This window comes from Columba livia, chromosome 8, assembly GCF_036013475.1.
Source record: "Columba livia isolate bColLiv1 breed racing homer chromosome 8, bColLiv1.pat.W.v2, whole genome shotgun sequence".
Lineage (NCBI taxonomy): Eukaryota > Metazoa > Chordata > Aves > Columbiformes > Columbidae > Columba > Columba livia.
Genome location: NC_088609.1, coordinates 11,494,280 through 11,516,558, shown reverse-complemented (window position 1 = coordinate 11,516,558; position 22,279 = coordinate 11,494,280). Strand labels below are relative to the sequence as shown.

General features: G+C 43.0%; 1 protein-coding gene across 22 annotated transcripts in view; it reads right to left on the bottom strand.

The window, feature by feature from the left end:
- DOCK7 (dedicator of cytokinesis 7) overlaps positions 1 to 22,279 on the bottom strand; it is a 113,244-nt gene that overhangs the window by 15,485 nt on the left and 75,480 nt on the right. For 6 of the 22 annotated variants that reach the window (XR_010474057.1, XM_065070885.1, XM_065070867.1 and 3 more), the window contains 21 exons: positions 21,305 to 21,397; positions 19,987 to 20,076; positions 18,960 to 19,055; positions 18,716 to 18,856; positions 18,458 to 18,571; positions 17,271 to 17,441; positions 16,365 to 16,504; positions 12,465 to 12,634; positions 11,527 to 11,681; positions 10,472 to 10,654; positions 9,889 to 10,024; positions 8,686 to 8,782; positions 8,233 to 8,250; positions 6,246 to 6,342; positions 4,790 to 4,924; positions 3,923 to 4,075; positions 3,077 to 3,235; positions 2,715 to 2,815; positions 1,294 to 1,486; positions 967 to 1,110; positions 82 to 213 (listed from right to left, as the gene is read on the bottom strand). Coding sequence is in view for 21 of the 22 variants with exons in the window: in XM_065070885.1 (XP_064926957.1) it covers positions 82 to 213; positions 967 to 1,110; positions 1,294 to 1,486; positions 2,715 to 2,815; positions 3,077 to 3,235; positions 3,923 to 4,075; positions 4,790 to 4,924; positions 6,246 to 6,342; positions 8,233 to 8,250; positions 8,686 to 8,782; positions 9,889 to 10,024; positions 10,472 to 10,654; positions 11,527 to 11,681; positions 12,465 to 12,634; positions 16,365 to 16,504; positions 17,271 to 17,441; positions 18,458 to 18,571; positions 18,716 to 18,856; positions 18,960 to 19,055; positions 19,987 to 20,076; positions 21,305 to 21,397 (2,718 nt within the window). In the remaining variant the exon portion in view is untranslated. Of the gene's footprint in view, positions 1 to 81; positions 214 to 966; positions 1,111 to 1,293; positions 1,487 to 2,714; positions 2,816 to 3,076; positions 3,236 to 3,922; positions 4,076 to 4,789; positions 4,925 to 6,245; positions 6,343 to 8,232; positions 8,251 to 8,685; positions 8,783 to 9,888; positions 10,025 to 10,471; positions 10,655 to 11,526; positions 11,682 to 12,464; positions 12,635 to 13,586; positions 13,606 to 16,364; positions 16,505 to 17,270; positions 17,442 to 18,457; positions 18,572 to 18,715; positions 18,857 to 18,959; positions 19,056 to 19,986; positions 20,077 to 21,304; positions 21,398 to 22,279 lie in introns of those variants that run through there. The other 16 variants (XM_065070870.1, XM_065070872.1, XM_065070873.1 and 13 more) reach the window with 8 other exon arrangements.

The window sequence follows — 22,279 nt, the reverse complement described above, 5'->3', positions numbered from 1 at the left end:
TTTAACAGGTAGTTTTTATTTGCACTGAACATTTGACGTTTTTTCACAATTCACATTGCAGCTGAAAATTCAAATCATTACCTGGTGAACTATCTTGCTGAATGCTTCTTGGAGTTTACCATGAATAGTAGACAGCTTCTTGGCATCTCTGTTAGCTTCGTGGATAGGAATAAGGACTTTGTAAACCTCATTAACTGCTTCATACATGCCAGCCTAAGAAAATAAGGTCCATCAGATTCCTCCATCAATTCAACAGCAAGAATGATACATACTACCAGCATTTAAATGATAAAACTGCAAAATGAAAAGGTGATGTAATCAGCAGCTTTTCTTAAAATATACCCACACAGGAATGGAATAAAATACTCAGGTACCTTGGAATAAAAAGCCTACTGCATTACACATTGCCACACATCATTGCTGCTAATTAATGAGATTATTAATAGAATAAAAACTGGGGTATTTTGGATGGGTATGAGCACAAGAGCATGGCACAGCCAGCCCACAGCAGGGGTTCTAGGTCTTTGCTCTGGAGTTACTGCTGTTTGTACTTAAACCTTGTACTTAAACATCATGCTTTACACTGTGTTGCAGGAAATAATTCACTTGCTTTCCTTGGCTTCTGATGGATCTGCTACTACCAGCTCATTAACACTGATCACATAAAGCTCTTGGCCCACTCTTCTTGAAGAGGAGGAAAAAACATCACGGCCCTTCTTAACTGTTGTGAACTCCCAAACGTGCAGCGTTGAAGTGAAAAACACTAGAAACTGGTCCCAGATCTTGCTCTTCGCAAAGCTTACTCCAGAGGGCAAAGCAAGTTGCCTTGAACAATAAAAACTTCCAGTGCTTCATGCAAATTAAGTGGTTACAATAGAGTTACACACAGAGAAAACATTGTCATTCATAATGCAAAGCAGTGTAAGACTGCTGAAGAAGATAGGTAAAGAAATTAAAGTCTTCTACCATGGAGAAAGACGCTGCAGCCTGTTCCAGCAATCCCACCAGACCAGCTTCTGTAAAATACTTTCCAGAACAGATACCTTCTTCGTCTGGTGATACAACATCATCAGAAACTGCTGACTCTTCCAAAACATTAGAAGATATGTTCTAAGGAGATATAATATAGATGAAATATTTTTACTCAATGTAAACAACAATCAAAATTCTCAATTCTTTGAAAGCCAGATGGTTTTCAGTCAAATCCTAAAATTTCTAAAGAGGCAGCTTTCACAGGTATTTTGTTTAATTTCCTTCTGAACCAGCACAGTACTTCAGCAGGATAATTCCTACCTGAAATGTAACACACCCTACAGGGAGGTATTTTCGGTCTTCCAGCATGCTGAGATATTCAGCCACCAAGGCTGCGGAGTGGACCAGGCACTGGGCTGACTCGGCGTGGTTGCTCCTCTCCGAGTGCTTTCCAGCCATGTTCTGCAGCCATGTCAGGCGCAGGTCAGGGGAGTTCTGATAGCCCTTCGCAATCCTGAGTGGAAAGAAAATCTCTGTGATTATTATTTAATTACTTCTGCTTAAATACAAGCACCCTCAGTGCTAGGCTATCTAGAAATACACAACATAAGAAGCTATATAGATACAGAATCATAGAATCATTTCAGTTGGAAGAGACCCTAGCACTAAACTACGTCCCTAAGAACCTGATCTAAACACCTTTTAAACCCCTCCAGGGATGGTGACTCCACCACTGCCCTGGGCAGCCTGTTCCAATGCCTGACAGCCCTTTTCGTGAGGAATTTTTTCCTAATATCCAATTTGAACCTCCCCTGGTGCAACTTGAGGCCATTTCCCCTTGTCCTGTCACTTGTTACTTGGGAGAAGAGGCCAACACTCTCCACGCTACAACTTCCTTTCAGGCAGTTGTAGACAGTGATAAATTACCCTAAATTACTTTCTGAGTCAGTTAGTGATGAGCAAGCAACTGCAGCTACCGCCTCACAGCAGAATGCTTTTATGGGTGACTGCTGAAGCTCCTAATAAAAGCTCATAATTTACTTGGAGATTGGTAGGAAGTGTGGGTCAATCACAGCAGACCTGCCTGGAAGCCTTCAGGACCATTGGTGCAGACGCCACCACATAATTTGGTAGCTGGCATCTTAACATGGTTCTGGAATATCTTTTGCGTATGGAGACCATCATATGTACCAGCACCAGAAAAGCCTTTTGTGCAAGCAGGTCCTGGAAGATTGTTAAGTTTTCCCTGATGCAAGCAGGGAGAGTTGTCTGTACTCAGGTGGAGGATGAGCATGTCAGAGACTCCTGGGAAGGGAAACTACTTTTATCCAAGATAAGGTACATAAGTGCCAAACAAAACCTATCACCACCACATTTAAATACAACAAACTGGTACATATTGGTGCATGAGCACTAAGACCTGTAACTGCTCCAAAAATAAGCTCCTTTCCAACCAAAGTGACTCTATGATTCTATAAGGACTCAAATGTGCAACACCTGGGTCCAAAAGCAAGTAGCAAGTAGCTGTGTTGTTTGCAGATGAAATTTGAACTATGTCAAACACTGTAAAACATGTTTAAGTTTAAAGTAATTGCTAATAAAAAGCAAGTAATCAAAGTTCACAGCAATAAAGAACCTCACGCTGTAAATACAGGAAGGGCAGCAAGTACAAGGTTTTGTTCAAACACCACATGAAGCACTGACATCTACTGTCCCTCCAGTGCAATGGTTATAAACTCTACCTGTACATCAAGTCAATCAGCATTTCTGGATCTTCCTGGTGCTCCTTCATTTTCACTGTGTCAGAGAGGATCATATGGAGGTTGAACACTAAATCCTGAACCTGTAAAAATATACTGCTGTAATGAACCAGCAATGGGATGTGAGCTACATACTGCTGTGTTTGGAACACAGACACTCTGAAGCTTTGTGTGTTTGCACCTTGTCAGAATTAATCAAGAACCTGAGTTTCATGTACTTAGATGCTAAAAAAAAAAAAATGTACCTCCTTCAGGGAGTTCATGCAAACTCCAGCTATAGATGGAGATCTAAGAACAGCCTGTTAATGAACTACACATTACTCCTCTTGTGGTATTTCTTGTACCTGATCAGGAAATGTTGTCTCCCTAAGTTCCAGATCTTCTTCAGCATATGTCAAAATAGTCTTCAGGGAACGTCGCAAAAATTCCTCATTGAAGTTCTGGGATGTCCCCACCAGGGATGAGAGAGACATGGTCACCTGCATTTTCACCCTGGCAAAGTTCTGCAACAGAGAAATGATTATGGTATTTCAACAACCTGGAAACACTTCAACAGACTGCTGCAACACCACTGCTCTGGTCATGACACCCTCCTCCTGACAGACACCTGATCCAAAAAAAGAAAACACCAGTTTTGTGAAAAGGGTTGTCACAGAGAAGTTATTACAATAAAACTCTGGTGCTACTGACTTCATAATCTGAGGACAGAATTTTTAGTTGCAGGTGAAGGTTCTCCTGCAAAAGTTTTAGTCTTTTCTCCTCCCTGTGCTCAAGGACCGTGAACAGGATGACGCTCAACTCCCTCTCGTGAACAAACCCTTCATTCTAGACACTTGCTTTTGGTTTGGGCTGGTCTGAAAACTGAAGTCACAATTAATTTGTTGCTATCAAACCATTAATAGTCCCTGGGCCCAGAACCAGCAGGTCTCTCTGGATCTTCTGCTCCCTGTGGGGACTGCAACCAACCAGAGATGTCTGTGGCAGAGCTTTGTGACACAGAGCTACACGTATGCCTGTGAAATATCAACTGAAGAGTTAAGGCTGGGAATTTTCTTGACAATTTAAAGTGCACATGGGTGAGTCAAGCTAAGATGTAATTAGAGGTAAGCAAGAGCTGAATGAAAACAAAATCCCAGCAGTCCCCACCCGTTTATGTGGAATAACCTAATGAAGTGCAGCAGGATACTCACGTTCCCAATCTCAAAGTTTTGCCTCATGAGGAGGTAAAGTGAGGCACTGGCGTGTGACCGTATCGTGCTGATACTGCTGCTACAGTGTCGCAGGAGCCGCAGGCACAGATCCGCACACTGCTCCGTCTCTTCTTCAAACAGCAGCTCTGGGAACTGGAAACACAGCACATGACGAAATTAGTGTTTGGACAGGAACATGCACTCATGTTCCATAACGCCGGGGCAATTCTCTGCACTAAGCATACACTGGCATTACAGAAAGTCCAGTCCCCTCTATTTGAGGAGAGAGATGCTAATTTGAATCACTTCACTTGTACAGTGAGGCAAAAGCAGACTCACTGGTAGCAATAGAAGGCAACTAATTTTACCTACCCCCACAATTTGTTTCTATATCTGGACCCTTACACTGATTTACATCAGTTCCAAAAACACAGGCTTAAAACTGTGAGCTATTCCCATAATACCTACAGAAACTGGAAAACTGTTTAAATTATGGGCCCAGTAAAACAAACCCACTTTAAGTGAGATTCATATAGCTTAAATTCCACCCGTGTTTTGTGATCCCTGCTGTCAACGTGCCTCTGCCTGCTTAGCATGGGAGACCCCCACCACGCAGGAACCCCCACCACGCTTGGGCTCTGTGAACTGTACCTTTGCGTGCAGCCATCAAACCCAAAATGCATAAACACAGGATACTGATCATGAAAACCAGTCAGGATTTATCAACCCCCAGACCACACTTCCTGAAAATCAATATTGCACAAAATAATAAATGCTTGGTGAAGTGACCCCAGTGCAAAGGAAGAAACAGCCCCATCCTCCATCAGTGTTGCTCAGGATATATTGTAGCATCTGCAGACAATTCACCTTTGAAACCAAAGCCCTCTGTGTGGCGAAGCAGTGTTGGAGATAAAGTGCACTTTGGTTGCAGGCCATGCTGTGCAGAAGAACCTTCAGCACCCCGCCAAGGATGCTCTCTTTGGACTCCGTCACAGAAACCGTCTGCAGTCAAAAGTAAACAAACAGTTGCATGAGCAAAAATCAACCCTCATGTGTGTGTCAGGAGAGAACAACTCTGCTGAAAAGCCCTTTGGAATGGAGAAATTACCCACTAAAGCACAAGTGTGATGGGAGCGGCTGAGGGACCTGGGGGGCTCAGCCTGGAGAACTGGAGCTGAGGGGAGACCTTCTGATCTCTGAACTGCCTGAAAGGAGGTTGAAGCATGGAGGGTGTTGGTCTTATCTCCCAAGTAACAAGTGACAGGGCAAGAGGAAATGGCCTCAAGTTGCACCAGGGGAGGTTCAGATTGGATATTAGGAAAAATTTATTCCAGAAAGGGCTGTCGGGCATTGGAACAGGCTGCCCAGGGCAGTGGTGGAGTCACCATCCCTGGAGGGGTTTAAAACACATGGAGATGAGGTTCTTAGGGACATGGTTTAGGGCCAGAGGTGGGCTATGGTTGGGCTTTATGATCTTGAGGGTCTCTTCCAACCAAAATAATTCTATGATTCTATTCTATATTCTATATTCTATATTCTATATTCTATATTCTATATTCTATATTCTATATTCTATATTCTATTTATCTGGGCCTGCGAAACATTTCATTTCTGAATCATCCCCCAGATAACGAAAATCTGACCCACGCGCTTATGCTGCTAGAACAATGGCACTTTCCAGCCAATGAGGCTCTGAACTTTGGGGATCTTGTTCTACTAGAGGGAAAGTGGATTCCTCAGGTGCAAGGTGTAACCCCCGGTATCCCTGAGTCTCCCAGCAGCTCAGAAGCAGATCTGCTCCTGTGTCCACCTGCTTCCAGCCCATGCCTGTTCCATTTGTACAAAAGCAGGGGACACCACTGCCACATGTCCGTGCTGATCAGCAGGGACTGAGAATATCACTGGGCTGTGCACACAGATGAAGGAGCCCAGAGGTTTCCCTGCACCACAAACATTAAGTAAGGAGGCAGGAGACTGACCTGGAACTCAATGACTTGAGGCAGATTTGGGAACGGACCAGATGAATCAGTTAGAATAGGGCAGAACTTGAAAATTTTTACAGTTCACTATTGAGTTTTACGAACATCTGCTTCATATAGCACAATAGTGAACAACTTTCAAAAAGACTGAAGGACAGTATTGACATTTTAAAGCAGATTGTCCTGGGCTGAGGCATTACCACCCTTCCCGCCGCAGCAGAGTGCTTGAACAGTTCTGATGGCGCTCAGGCAGTTAAGAGCAGCGGGAAGTTTTTGTTTAACATTCTGCTGCCTGGCCAGGTGACTGTAATGCTGTTATATCTCTATTTTCTTACCATCCTTACCTGTACAACTATCTCTAGTGTATCCAAAATAATCAGATTCGCTTCTGTTGCAAGATTTCCATCGATAAGTGCCTCATGTTCTATCTCTGCCCTTGATCTAATAAGAGAAAGAAAGCAATAAAATCACTTTCTGTGTAAGAAGCAGACCTACATATTTTCCGGTCAAAAATATTTTCACATTAGCAGAAAACCCCCAGTCAAAATGCGTACATTTACTACTGGACAACACTACAAGGATATTTTACTGCATCCATTAAGAGGACAGGAAGAAAGACTTGGGTTTTTTTACATATACAAACTTACACAGGATTTATGTTTGCCATGCTCAGGAGAAATCACGCTACTTTCTGCCACTTCATTACTCTCCCAGGAACACAATAACGGTTCAGAATCAAAAAGCCCAACTCAAAACTGGTTTAGTAGCATCGTTAGGCATGCAACAGCACAACCAGGAACAGAACATATGGCTTTACACTATAGGCTATGGACACAAGGTGGTGCTACACGAGCTAGTATAATATAACATCCGCACTGTTGATCCCTGCAGCTAGACTGGTTGTAGCATAGTCTGAGGGTGCGATTTTCATCTGTTTAAGCTACATTATATTACAGTTCTTGAATAAGTTCAAGAAAAATGGCACCATTTGGCTGTTATTTGCCAGGCACTCACTTTGCTAGAATGGCTTTACAAAGCTCATACACCCCCTCACACCGGTGGCCCTGGGAATTCAGCAGCAACCACCTAATTCCAGTGGCAGGAGCTGGATTTGACAAAGACTCAGCAGGATATCTGAAGAGCCCAACTGTGCCCTGTCCTACCACATGTGCCACCTCTGACAGACACAGGAACTGATCAAATCCAAGGCAATTACACACCAAAGGGGACAGCAGCTGACTCAGCTCTGGGACCCGGACAGCAGCAAGCCCCCTGTCACGCTCTGGGACTGGGTCATACATTCATTATCTGCTCTTCAGGCTCCAGAAAATGAAGGCTTAAGGCCTGGCTCTCTATAAAATAATGCCATCTGCATAAAATGATACCACCTGCAATCAGCTGTACGCAATTCTTGGTGTGAAAAGTCTTGTTTGTTTAATTTCAAAAGGCCAGACTCTGCCTATGCATGCAGGACACGCAGAGCCGGAGGAGTGGAGTGCAATGGACTCGGGTCACAGTGAGGAAATATGGGTTAAAAAGCACATTGGTAGAGTTTAAGCAGATTATTTTGTGGGGTGAGATACCATCCTTTGAGCATCAAGGTATTGCACAGCTGTTTAACATGGACAGGATGTCCTGCTGGGAAGAGAAGAGAGGGCTCAGACCCAGTGCCAGAAGTGAACTGATTAGTTTTTCAGGCTGAATTTTAATCCGGTGTAAATCTGTCCATAGTTCTGGAGTTGTGCCATGGTGCAATTTATACCTACATCGCTTCATTAGTAGGTTGAAACACACTGGTCATGTGGCTTTCCCAAGGTCTCAACAGGACAGGAGTCTTGGACAAAAAGCCACTACTTGACATAACTAGAGACTACATTCTGGTGTTGGACAAAGCAAGTGGAAGCTGTGAAGATGTACTTCCAACTGCAGGAAGTATTAATGTCTTCAAGGGTAAAATTCGGCCTGATCTCCATTCAGGCTTTGAGGATCCCATTCCCCAATATCTTCAGAGCTTCACTTGGGCTGAGACTGTTGTCCCAAGTTTAGGAACAAGGCTTCTGCCAGGAGGATGGGGACTGCGGGTTGCAATTTGAGGAAACAAAAACGTGCACAGCAAAGCTCAAACACAACTCCTGAGCCCTCCAGATTAAACCACACTAAGAGAGGGAATTTTAGAGGAAATGGGTGTAATATGCAAAAAGAGCTTCTTTCAACCAGTTGCACACACACACTGAAAACTTCTGCCAAGCATCACAAACAACGCTGTGATGATTGAGGCTGCAGATGTACAAAATGCCAATTCATAAGAACTGCACACCAATGCTACAGTACCTGGCTGGTTTGTGGCTTCTAAAAGCACAGCACATGTGGAAAAACAATCAAAGTGATGGATTAGGACAGGAAAGGAAAGCGAGCTTTGAGAACTCCAGAATGCTCTTATGGAATAAAGGAAATATGACATGAGATATATACACTATCTATGAACACTGTTAATGGATCTTCTCTCTAAATTAAAGCTTGCTACAGGGGTTTGAGAAGGTAAAGGGTTGTATCAGTCTCTTTAAATCTCACTGTAAAATCAAAGCAAGCAAGGGACAGTGTAAAAGCAAAGAGCTATACAGGGGGCAGTGCTGGACTAAAAGCTATTTGCACACTGCCAGCCCGGTTCCAACTGAGGGCCCAAACCTGCTCACATGAGAGCTAAGTGAGCCGCTGCCATTCACCCACAGGGAGAGACACCCCGCATTCCCACATTGGTAATATAGAAGGATAAGGTAGAGTTACTTGTCAAGCTTTTCTGTGTTTTGACGCCAGTGAGTCATATCCTTTCTCCATCTCAAATTTTCTTGACTTCCAAACGCGCTCCCAGAAGGACTTCTCTCTGCAAGAGAATATGAAAACAATAGCAGTCACCTAACGCTAACTTTTTTGCACGGGTAGCAAGTCTGGATTTGTTCACAAGTGACAGGTGACAGCAAACTATGACTTCTTCGAGCCCAAGTCTGTGGCACATACCCAAGATGTTTACATGGCCCCTAATGTCACTGCTGAGTGGCACGAGAGGAAACTTTGTGTGCAGTGGTTTTGTACACAAGAGAGCAAAGAGCAACACTTTGTGTGCTGCCAGATGCCAGCTCATCAAGTAGCTAACGGAGAGAGGCAGCTGAGGTGCTCAAACCAGGGAGGTGGCTGCCAGGGATGCTAAGAGATGAGGACTGATGCCCGGGTGCGTCAATCCTCACCAATCCGATTTCCCTGTCCTCAACTGGCACACAGGAATGTTCTCTGGGTGGTGCTGAGATCCCCTTTCCTACCTCACAGTCTTTTTTATGGGCAGGGAACTTTCAAGTAATAAAGGCAATCAGGTCAGATTAAGAAAAAAAATACAAAGGTCCCCATCTCTCTTAAATATCTGTTCAACTTAGCCCAAAATGACGGGCTCACAAGTACCAGGATGCTTGTGGCAGAGTAGGAGACCGAAGCCACTTCTGATTCTTGTCCTAACCCTTGGGCCTTCCTTCCTCCCAGACAACAAAACCAGCAAAAATCACCAGAAGGTGCTTGTTATCCAAACTACTGGCTATTTCAAGCAGAAATATTCAGGCATTTTCAGAGCTATCAAAGCAAGACCAGGCAGTCTGGTTTCCACTCTGATACTTGCACAGAACATACAAGAAGGCGGCTGTGAAGGATGCTACACCGGAAGAAGTTCAGGCAAGAACACCCCCTAAATGAGACATGATCACATGTGCACAAAAGCAAACAAGTAGCAAACAAACCATCTGTAGATGGAACTTAGGAAAAGTGTCCTATTTTGCAGGCCCAGTGAAGCATGCTGCAAACTGCAAACAGCATTTTCTAGGGACCTCTTCGCCTGAAGATCTTGATGGGTAGTATCTCACACCATGGATGGGTGTAAGTAATTGTTGGGCTTGGGAGTAGCAGTTTTTGGGAAACGGGGACAGCAGAGAAGACTTATTTACTCACCCAGCTGTCCTCTGCTTCTTCGGACCATTTCCTGTCTTGCCCCTATGCTTCCCAAAATAGCTTCTTCAAGTTTGGCTCTCATGTCTTTTGACTTCTTGAATGTCAGACTATTCATTCTTTCAAACACCTTCTTGCCCTGCAAGTTTCAAAAGAGACTATGAGGGAAGATCCTCTCAATCTGGGATATTTTCTGAGCATTAGCAACTCAAAATATCTTTCCTGTCTAAAGACATAGGGCAAGAAAGAAATACAGGTTTAGTTGCTAGTGAGATAATCCACTGCACTGCTATGGAAAGTGGCCACCAGCCACCCCTTTTCCCCGCAGTAGTTCCCAAATGAGTAGCAAGCACCACAAACTGTGTAAGAAGTGAAACAACGCACAAGACCCTTGCATGGCTGAAAAGTAAACATGGAAAAAGGCTAGAGGTTGCATGACAATTGCTAAGCCTTGGGATTCTAAATACAGGAAATACTTAGAGGGGAGCAGGAAATGCCTTTCTGGAGTCATGTAAAGGATGGGAGTGTAAAGTTCCTTGGCAAGCCCTAGAAGGAACTTCAGGAGGTTTAAACAATATCACAGTACCTTGTATTCAAAGCAGGATACGCAAAGATAAAGCAAATCCAGCAGGCGATTGAGCTGCAACACTGAGAGGTCTGTGAACCATTTCTGCAAGACGCTTTCATCTGCGTTCTTGAGCACCCACAAGAGACAGATCAGGAGGCTGCGGCTGGACTCTGTTGAGAAGGTGGAGTGCTGCCTGCCACTCTGAAACAGACAGGTCAACACGTTTGCCACGCTTTATTTTACATCCAAACACTTCAGTCACCACTAAAAGAATCTGCACCACCTACCATCCCAGCCTAAATAATTACCAAATGGGAACAGAAGGTGAATAGACATTTTTTACTAACAACCAGGAGATACACATTGCTCTTTCTCAACTGAACAGCTTGCAGATAGCCAAGCCACAAGAGTGAAGTGGTAGTTTGAACCAAAATAATCAAATTTTAAGAATGAGTTTCTGTTCAGGCAGCAAAAACTCACTTCCCTTGAGATGCCTTTAATAACCTCCAGCAGGTTCACAGTTACACATAGGGACACCTTTCATTATCTCATGTATGTATCAGTGTCTCACTTTGAGTGTGCATAAAACCCAACAAAATGGGGTCCTGATGCAGGACTAAAAGCAGGACTGAGAAATGGAACGGCCTGCCTGCTACTGGAAGGAGGAGAGAACTGAGAAGAGAACAGGGAAAATGGATCATTTCTGTCTTCAGCTAGGCAAGATTTAGACATGGAGTTTTTGCTTAGGGCTCAGAGCTCAATGACCACTGAATTTCACAGAGCTTTTATCAGATTGTTTCAGCACAAGAGAACCTTTATCAGAAAAGAGAATTCTTGCATTTTCTGTGGTTTGCTGATTTTTATCCCCATCTGGCATTTTCTTATACCTTCTCTGAGACAGACACAACCACCTGCAAACGTGATTTGTTTCCCCTTGTCTTTCACCCTGTCTCCCTGTGTAACACCCAGCAGTCTCTACCACCTGTTGATCAGCTTCCCAGGACCTGCATGCATAAATATTTGCTTGTTGACACAGATTGAGGGCCAAGGAATAGAGAGAGATGGCTTTGTACCGACGAGGTGTGTAGAAAACTGCTGGGCCGGGTGAGCTGAGGCACCGACGTTCCTGCGATGGCCATGGCAACTGTCTGGCTTATCATGCTTCCACCCTCGCTTTCGTAATCATCGACAGCAACGCAGCTCGGCCTCCCTCGCTGGTTGTGACTCTCTGCCAAGAAACACGTGCATCTTGTCAGTCCCCAAATTCAAAGTTTCTCTCCCCACACTCCCTCCACAGTGCTAGTTTCATTGAACTGTCCAGGAATGCAAACTGAAAATCATCATGCCCATGAGGTCCTGCAAGTAAGCAGGGCTATTATTTGAGATCACGCAAAGCAAACTACAGTTTTCAAATGCAACCTACACAATCTCAGTATCTAGAACTCTTCTGAAAATTAGACCTTTTGTCCTTTTGAGTACTTCACTTCAAATCCTGACTTGCAGCTTTATTGTGTCATTGAACTCAAAGGCTGCAGAAGACACCTCCAAATTCCTAACTATTCCAGACTGGACTCCCTACCCTGATTTGAAATAATACTTTGCAAAGTGCCCCTGAAACGTGCTGCTGCCAGAGCACATGCTAAGAGGAAGGAGAGGAACTCTGCTTATCCTTTGGAATTATTATGACAATTGTACACTACATGAGGTGACTTTCCAAGCAGGTCAGAGATGCAGAGGGACAGCAGTCACTCCGATGTTAACTAAAATGCATTGCTCATTTTTGACTTCACGCAAACAATTGGGCAAATGAAGCCTTTGAGTGTTAAGTCACTGAAGATATATTTTGCAAGTACAGTTTAGGAAATGGATGCAAAAACACATTCAAAGTCATAATTCAAACCAGAAACAATCTCACCCAACAGTAAAGGGTTTTGTAGTTCAATTTGAGAACTCAAACACTCAAGTCTGGTGAGCAGATGAACACGTATTCAAAGCACAGAATATAAAATACCTGTAAAGTCATAAAGCTGAGGCACGGCTTCCATGATCACGCCAATCAGAGGTAGATACAGCATTGCCACCCGGGCCTTTACCTGCGGGTCAGCGTACCGCGGATCCGAGTCATGACTGGACAGTAAATTGTGTACCATATTGATGACCTTCTTATGCAATCCAAATAAACTGTTAAAAGAGAGTTGGGTCATGCAGATAAGCTAGTATCTTCAAAGCAAACTATACTTTGTAACTAAGGTGCTTAAAAAAACAGAAAAAAATCCTGGTTTTTATTTTTAGCTTCGCATGAAATGCCATTACACGTGTTTTTTTTATCTCCCATCTGTTTTACAAATGGCTAGCTTTTCACTATGCCATCTAAAATGTACAAAAATATCTTGTGGAGGTGCACACTCAATATAATGTGAACACTCTTGTATTTTCCATATGAAAACAAAGTCCTGGCTACTGCTATGCTGAAATATTGAGTCTACTACAGATCATCAGGAGAACTTAGGGAATATGGAAAACAGGGAGAGAAACTTGAGAGGACAGTGGGTTTAGTGAAACTATTTGATGCATTCTTTTTTTTCTATTTAACACCATTTAGAGAGAGAAAAGCTCTCCTAAGATAGACCATCGCTTTTATCAAACGATCAGGAAGCTTCTGCTTCAGTTCCCCGGCCCCCCATGCAATTATTCAACCAAAACAGTAGACTACAGATCCATAATTCTGAATAAAAAGTGTCAAAGAAATTGAGGGGTAGAAAGAAAAATAGCAACAAAAATGGCCTTCCTCATTACTAAGATGCAAACGATGGCAGGGCCCAAGCACCATCCCTTTGGAAGGACACCCTGCGTGAGCCGACTTGGTGCTCACACCTTGAAACCCCAGACTCCCCTGAATCTCTCAAGAACTCGCCCTCTGCTCCTTTCAATTCCCTCCACCACCACACCGAGGCAAAACTCTCTCAGAGCAAATAGCAGGGACCTCTGGAGCTATTTGCTTCTGTAGGCAAACCAGGCCAAGAAGACAACTTTACCCCATGCAGGAAGCAGCCAAGGAAGCTCATACACTGTGCATTAGCAAAACATAAGCTTCAGTGTTCAGACCTGAGGTATTAAAACAAGTGTTGAATTTCAGGCAGTATCCACTTTACCTGAAAAGTAGAGTTGAGTTCTGGTTAAAAAAAAAAAAGACGAGAGGCTTTTGGCTGGATTGTTGGGGGTTTAAAAGATACTCATACAGATTAGAGGACATCGGCTAGTTGTAGCAACACTTCTTTCCTCTGTTTTTTTAATCAAGCTGTAATGAGATCCTACAATTGTTTGTTTGTGTAATTAGCGAAACCCTTAACAACTAGGAAGGAAATGCTTATTTAAGTGACCAGTTCCTTCAGATTAAGGCTAAAGAAAAGCCTTTGTATTATTTTGAAGGAGTGGCACCCAAATTGTGTTTCTGACAGTTCAAGGGAAACTATCCTGCAGGCCACAGAACTGCACAGACAGAAAACACATCCAAACAGAGTAATTCAAACCTAGGGTGACATGGATTTCTTTTTCACTTCTCCAGGACAGAGCAGGTACTGCAGTGGATCGATCCACAGCCAAGAGGAGGAAATACGGCCCGCTAATACTTCTGGCTGATAATGCAATGAATTGATCATGCTGCCCTCCAGCTGTCCCCTCTGTTATCTCAGCCCTGGCCTAAATTTGTGTCAAGACCACACAGTTTTGGAAAAATTACTTTTGTTGCTGAATACTGAGGGTCAAATTCTGATTTTCTCACTTCTGCCCTTATAACCTCAGACAATATGGACAACATGGGCACTGTGAAACGAGCAATATGACTTAATAACCAAAGCACCCCAGCGTTGTTTGCAGAGACAGTCTGCTGAGGGTCTACAGCTGCTTGGACTCACTCTGACACATTCAGCTGGTTCTTTCATCTGCATCTTGTAGAGTCTTTCAGATTTCCAGGACAGGATTAGAGGAAACGGCCTCAAGTTGCGCCATGGGAGGTTTAGATTGGATATGAGCGAGAATTTCTTCCCAGAAAGGGCTGTTGGGCATTGGAACAGGCTGCCCAGGGCAGTGGTGGAGTCACCATCCCTGAAGGGGTTTAAAAGATGCGGAGATGAGGTTCTCAGGGACATGGAGTAGTGACAGCGTAAGGTTAACGGTTGGACTCAATGATCTTCAGGGTCTCTTCCAACCAAAATGATTCTATGAATCTAAGCATGCTGGAAGAGGATGTAATGCACCGTGTTGCTGTGCAGCACCTCCCACAGAGGGATCTGTCTAACCTACCACCTTCAGGCACCAGGGTGCTGCAGCCTGTTCCACCCACCTTGACCCAAAGAGCTCTTATAAAAAGGGTGAGCTAAAATTTAACATAGTTTGCTAATGGAGCAAAAAGAGCAAGAACAGAACACATTGAAGGCAAAGTTCTAACACAATAAGCAACTAGATGGACATCCCTCTCCAGTCCTGCTGCAGGATCATGCAACTGGGAACAATGCTGAGCTTTTTCCAGTGGTGGCCAACACAAGGCAGGCATGTCTGAAGCCTAATAGCCTGCTCATGATACTATCTGCCTGTTAAAAGTCTTCACAGGCAAGGGAGGAGCACATTGGAACAGACTGGGTTACTTTATAGAGTAGATCTACCAGAGCAAAAGGTTGAAGCCTGATTGCAGCCAATACACTGCAAACTACAAGTCATTCAGGAAAACAATAAAACCCAAATGCGTTACTGGCATAAATCTCCACCAAAGTTCAGGAGCTTTGATCAAATTGCATCTCAAGAGTTCAACTAGAATCAGGGTTTTTTTTCTGTCTAGACTGGGTTTGGGGGAGGAGCCATCTCCCCACTGTCCCTTTGTGCAGCTGGGCTGAGATTACCATCCTGGTCCGAGTTTAAGTGCTGAGAACAGCAAGGAGAGAGAGCTCAAGTGGCAGGTAGGTGAGAACAGAAAGTTGGTGAAGAACAAGGGCAAATATGATGAGAGACAGGACCCGATTTCTGACCAGTGAGCGGGATGGTCCTGTGCTACAAAAAGGATTTCTGCAGCCAGCATATATGAGCAAACATTTGCTGCTTTTTCCATTTCAGGCCCACCAATGGACTGCAGTATGTTATGTACGTATACAGGAAAATATTCTAATTTATGGCATCACTTTCTTCTCCAACAGGAAACAGAATAAATGTTTAACTCCCGAGACCTCTTGTTAAAGGGGCAGAATTAACCATGAATCATCAGCATTTGTTGACTCAGCGGGTATTTCTGAGTCCACCTTGAGAAAAATGCCTGTGAGAGAACTTAGGACTGTGGAAGCAATCAATAATTTCCATTGAAACCCATTTTAAAGAGGCAAGGCAGAATACAGCCCTAAAGAACACAAGTAACAGACTGGATGTCAGGATTACAGGCTGCACTCCTACTTCAGACAAATATTTGCTGCACAAGCCAGGCAAGTCATGGACAAACTGCATGTTTGTCTCTATTTGTCTGCATATGTGACCTGCAGGGACCTCATCAATGCATATTTTTTGCTTAAAAAGAGCTGGGAGGACCACAAATGAAATACACTGCAACATTCAAAACCACCAGCTTGTTACAATTGAGAAAATCTATTTACCTATTTTCCTTCTAAGAGCCAGGGACTCCAGCAGGAACCTCCCTCCCTTCTTCTCAGCTAGAAAAATGTGACTGAAACCATGTTTACAGAGTCAGGGCCAAGAAAGTACGAAATACGAGTGGTAGAGAGAAAGTGGATTCTTAAAGAACTGGTTTCTTATCTGCTCAGCTCACAAATTTAAATCAACTCTGGCCGTGGCAGAACTTTCTTTGCATCCACAACTTGCTTGGAATTACAGAAAAGTATTGGGGGGGGGGAAAAAAAAGGTAAAGATTTACCCTTCTGCATCAGGATCTAAAATGACAGCTAGTTCTGTCAATACAAGCCCGGCCAAGTAATGCTGTTGGCGGAAAGGCACAGACAATTCAAACATATTTGCAATCTTCTGGTCTTGGACATTTGTGGAGAATCCAGAACTCTGCAAAAAATCAAGTTTCAGAAATTGCATTATGAGGTCCCTTGGAACACAGAGTCAAAGCTTATGAAATACATTAGAAGCAGTTTTCAGAACTAAAGACAATCTCACATAAAGTACCTTTTCCCTTTTTTGTTTGGATCTAGCCACATCTATTTACATTACATGCAAACTCACTAACTCCGCTGTTAATTCTGTTTGCTGTTATTGCCTTCCCACCTACAAGACAGGCCTTAGGAAAGTTAAGCCAAATAATCTTTAAAAGCAGGTCAGTCAAACTTTTAACTCAGGTACAGATGATCTTATTCAGGTTTAAGAAGGCTTTAATTTGATTTATGTTATTTTGCAACTACTTAATCCACTTGAATGACACACTTACTAATTCAAATTACTTTTTCTGCACAGGCTAGGACTGAATACAGTGCTGTGAAACATCCTTGTTCTGTAAGAAAAGAGCAACATTCGGCAAAGCCTTTTCTTTAATGGCTCATTTATGTTCGTGTGTTGGTCCAATATAGAAGGAGACTAGGTCCCTAAGGACAGAAATATGTCTGGTGACTGTGAGGACAGGGATATAGGCATTCTTTTTTCAATAATAAACAATCAAAGGAAGTAAAAAAATCTATGTAGCAGGAAAATTAATTTCTAAATTAACGCTTCCAACAAGTATTAGCAAGCAGACACTGAAAATACAGGTGGTGCAACCACCTCATACGATTTAGATCTCAGAATGCAGCCCAACTTGCATTTCCACAAAGGATCTTTGTACCTGAGAAGTTGCTGAAGACACAGACGGTGATGGAGATGCAGGCGGTGTGAGCAAGCTGCAGGGTAAGTTCAAGGTAACGTAGTGTTCGTGGCTGCAAATGATGCGAAGGAAGTCCAGCCTCAGAGACGCCAGGTTACTTGGATTTGTTAAGGAATACAGCTTTGAAGACACCTGGCGAGTTTAGCCCAGGAGATTGCCGTTAGCACCAAAACAGAGTATAAATGCAGCACCAGCCCCCCTGTCCCACCAGTGCTTCCCAAAACACTTCCAAATCAAGGACTGAAGAGCTTGATATCATTAAATAGTCACATCCACATCACTTCTTCATGACACAGATTCAACTTGTGATGTGCAGGAGGGATATACATCCCAGCCAATGGCACATATATCAGTACAAGATGTATATAAGAGTGCTATTTATACTAAGCAGATGAAAAGCTATGTGCTTTATATATGACAGCCACATCCTAGTGATTTAAGTAGGGAGTTGTGAGAAGCAGGATCACGCAGTGCGATGCATTAACAGGTCGAAGATGCGGGTTGGTGAACAGAGTAGGCAACAAAGTTCAAATGCAATTGCTATTCCTGCTCCTTATATAAAATGTTTTAGACTCTGCAGCAAAAATGAGTCAAAGCCTCCACTCCTGATACCTCCTCATCTCCTTGGACACGGTGTCAGCACGGATGTTTGTAGTCAGATGAAACCTTGTGGTCTGAGGGAATTTCCCTGCCACAACACTGCGAATAAGCTTCCCAATGCATAATGCAGGAATTTTCCTTGTGGGGAGGAGACCATGCACCCTCAGAAAGATGGAAGGGGAGTTTGGCGATCAGTGGGATCATACAGGGTAAATGTGTCCTTGAGAGACAAACCATGATAGTCTGAGCTCCCTCACAAAACCTCCTACTATTTTTTGTTTCAATTACTCTAAACGTGGTAAGCAGAGAGAATGATTCTTCCTCCCTGCTGCATGTCCATTCACTCAAGGAAGCTACTTTCCATTCACATTTAGGAGTGCAACCAGAAGGGTGTAAACTCTATATCACTACTGAGAATGGTTTGCTTGCTCTAAAAAGTCTTGAATAGCAGAATTCTGTGTCCATACTTTACTGCCTGTCCAAAGAAAATTAGAGTAATAGGCTATGCTATGGTTCACAGTTAAGTCACAATATTTGTCTATATTCACCTGTTTGTAGCAAGTCTTAATAAGAACGAAAACAAATCCTCTGTCCATGATAGACAACAGGTCATTGAGGAAAAACGCAAGACTGGTGTTGAGCCTTTCAACCATTTCTGTATCCTAGAGAGAAGGAAGAGAAAAATAGGAAAGAAAATGAAGAAGACTGTATGTTTTCAAACAATTCCTGGTTGAGGCATCAGCAAACATGCAGCAGGTCTCGTGCCTGAGCTCTGACTGGGGTTCAGTTTAATTGTTTGACATTACCTTCTGAAACCGAGAGACTATATCACCGGCAATTGTGCTGACCAAAGCAGTTACATCATCCATGAAACGCTCAGGAAAACGATTCTTTCTTGGCGCATCCAGTTTGTCAGCAAAATACAAATGATGCACCATGCTCTTCACCTATAGGAATATAAATTACAGCAAAGTCACTTGCAGTTGTTGCCATTTGTGTTTTAAACTACGAACAGTAAGGCGATAAGTGAGGTGTTTCCAGCTTGCTCACCATCAGCTCGAAGAAGAACCAGGCTTGCTGTAGGGCTGCCTCCCGCACGCTCCCGCTGCACACAACCCACTGTAAGGCCAGCTCTTCGTGAAAAAGCTACACAGATTAAATCCAGAGTTAGTTCGAGCCCCATGATCGGTTCGCAAAAAAGTTCGCACGAGAAATGGTAGCACGGTCCATGGGAAGTGTGGCAAACAGTGAGGTTAAGCAAAATAAATAACTGGGAACGTGACAGCAGTGGTGGCATCCCTTAAAGAAATCCCCGGCTAACGATGAAGGACGATGTTATGATATGTGATGTGAGAAACGTTTCACAGCATCTCGCTCCAAAATTGAATTTCAAGTGTCAAAAGAATTTTCCACCCACCCGCCCACCCCAAAAAGAAAAAAAGTTTGGTGCTTAAATGAGTTTAGTTTAAAAGTCTACCTTTCTGCCTGGTCTGATTTTTGCAGGAAAAAGGAGTAAAAAGTGGACACATAAAGCAATTTGTACACAGTTATATGTGAGAAAGGACTTTAAACAGCAGGAAAGAAACATGGGGCTAAGAAACAGCTTTTTGATTTCTTTTCTCGGGAGGACCAACCCACAGACTGGGCGTTGGCAGTGATCACATTTTCATTACACAAAAGTCAGGCGTTTTGCCTTTCTGACATGTATTAGGATCTTGTCGGGATCTTTTTAGGATCTTGTCAGCTAACGCATTATAATTTTGCACACAAAAATGTATCATTTACATGTCTAGACAGTGCTATTCATATTTTCTGAAAGCCAGCAACAAACTGGCTCCAAACAATATGGACATTAAATCAGACAAGCTACTCCTGATCATTTTTGTTCTTCCCAATTCAACTCTGCCAGAATACTTCATATTCACTACAGCCTGGATATTCAGAGGTGTTAAGCAATAGCAGTTCCTAATGACCTCAGAAAAACTCAGGCTATAAATAAAATAATAGATTGCATCATGTTTTCAGAATGACTTGACCTCCCTGCCCCACAAAATCAATTGTCTTCACTGAAATCTACCTTTTTGGTTGGTAATCGTCCTGTTAATGTTTGTAAGAAACTTGACGTCTCAGTGTGCGAAGACATACGATTACAACTTCGATCCGTAGCCTACGGAGTGGAGATGAATGAATGATGACAGGACATTAAAGTTTGCTGTGGATGGGTTTTGCAGCTCAAGGACAACGTACGTTTAAAAAAATACTGTTCCAACTGTAGGCTTTTACTGTCTTTACACCTTTTTACGCATTCTCAAACTCTCATTCACTTACAGATCTGGTTTAAACAAAAAGACAGTACTTTTTACTGTTTTAAGACATACAGGCTATTTACATAACTGCATGTTCTTATGCACAAAGACACTTAATGCTGCAAAGCATGAAACTTTTTAATCGCTGTATTTTCTCAACATGCATATGTCCAAGGCGGTAATAGTTGTAATTTCAGCCCATACCTCTCAATCTACCAGCGACCGAGCATGTGGGGATGTGCCCCAGAGCGATGCTGCTACTGGCACAGGGAATGAGAAAACTACTGAAGTTCTGGTTCTGATGGAAATAATCTGCCGTGAGTGCAAGTGAACTCAGGCTAATTCTGGATAAGCGATAAACTGGAAAGGAGGCACAGTTGAGAGGTATGTTCAAGGCAACCATGCAGTGGAAAGCAGCAGGCAACGGGCGCTAAATAAATTAAGTCTTTCTGACTGAAGCTGCTATGAAGTTTTCATACTTTGCAGCACAGAACAGATACAATCAGCCCTAGTCACTGGTTCCAGCACTTAAATTTACATGTTTTAAGAGAGAATTTTACATGGGTACCAATTTTGGTTTAACAATATTCCACTCAAACAGTCATGAAGGATTACTTGACTATGAATACTAAATGCTTGATGAAAATGGCAAAATGGTTCACAACATCAAAAGAAATGGCAAACATGGACAAAACTATGAAGCTGTGATTAATGTTCCCACTTAGAAATGTGCTCCACCTGAAGCTGAAACTAGTGTTAGGAAAGAGAGAGAGAGAGAAAAAAAAAAAAGAAAATAAAAGAAAAGCAGTCACAGCATTTACATTTCACAGACCAGCAACCACTGAAATGAAAGAAGGGGACACGTTCACGCACTTTGAGGTTTTTCATGCAGTGTGGTGAGGTGGTGGGGGAGAAGATGCTAATTTATAAAATAAAACTCAAAGCTTTTTCCAGGAATAAATTAAAAAAAACAATAATAATAATTAAAAAAACAAACCAACAAAATCACAGTGTACACTGAAAGGAAGATACGCTACAAGGAAACATCAGGGAAAACAAATCCAGAAAAACCTCTCCCGAGGACACCACCTGTGTTGACTCTGCACTTGGGCTGGGGTTGGATCCCCATGGGGCTGCTTTTGGACCACCAGTGTTTACCCAGGAATTGGAGCGGTCTAAACCCTGGGCATGTAATAGAAAGCAGTTGGGAAAGGAAAGAAATATTACATGTTGCATGCCATACAGTAGTCAAAGTTTAGTCCTTAAAAGTAATCAAAGCAGCTAACACGTCGCCAGTTAGCGCTGTTAAAGCAGCCTGAATTCTCGGGTGTCTCTTGAGACATTTTAGTTCAGAGGATTATTTTATATCTCATCACACACATACACCACATTAATACTGTCGACAGCTCTGGTCCAACCCCTCCTATTGTAACTTTTGACATTCAAAAACGCTCCTCCTCCTGAAAAAAAATCTCACTTTGGTCAGTTTAAACCAATTTGTTTCAGTAGATGGAGCCAGCTGTGATTTACAGTGTGACAGAAACTGGTGCACAGATGTGAAAACCACAAAGGATGCTCTCTGAGGTTTCCAGCACTTTTAAGGTAGATTACTCGTTAGCCCACAGTCTATAAGCTCTACAAATCCTACGGAAATGGTGAAACACTTCAAAGAACCTGTCAGCTCTCACAGGGCTTTCTGCTCACAGAATAAAAATCCAGCACTGCTGGTAGAGTGACCCTGCAAACACGATTTCATGTGGAAACTTGGCTATTTTCTCTGGGCAGTGTGGCAAAGAGAGGAAGGAGCACACACCTTTTCTGGAACCAAGGAAAAATCATCCTGCTTTTTAAAAGCTCAATCTATTTTGTACTTCAAGTTCTACTCCTGCAATGGATCATATGGGCAAAATGACTGTGGATCCCTCCTCTCCCTCTGCTCCCTTTTCCTCTCAAGCCACTCAGAAATACAAAATGGAAATATTAAAATGTGTTTGTCATCCAGGCTGCTCCCAAGTCAGGAACATTCAGTGGGATGCAATGGATTTTCCTGGGTCCCTGGAACCA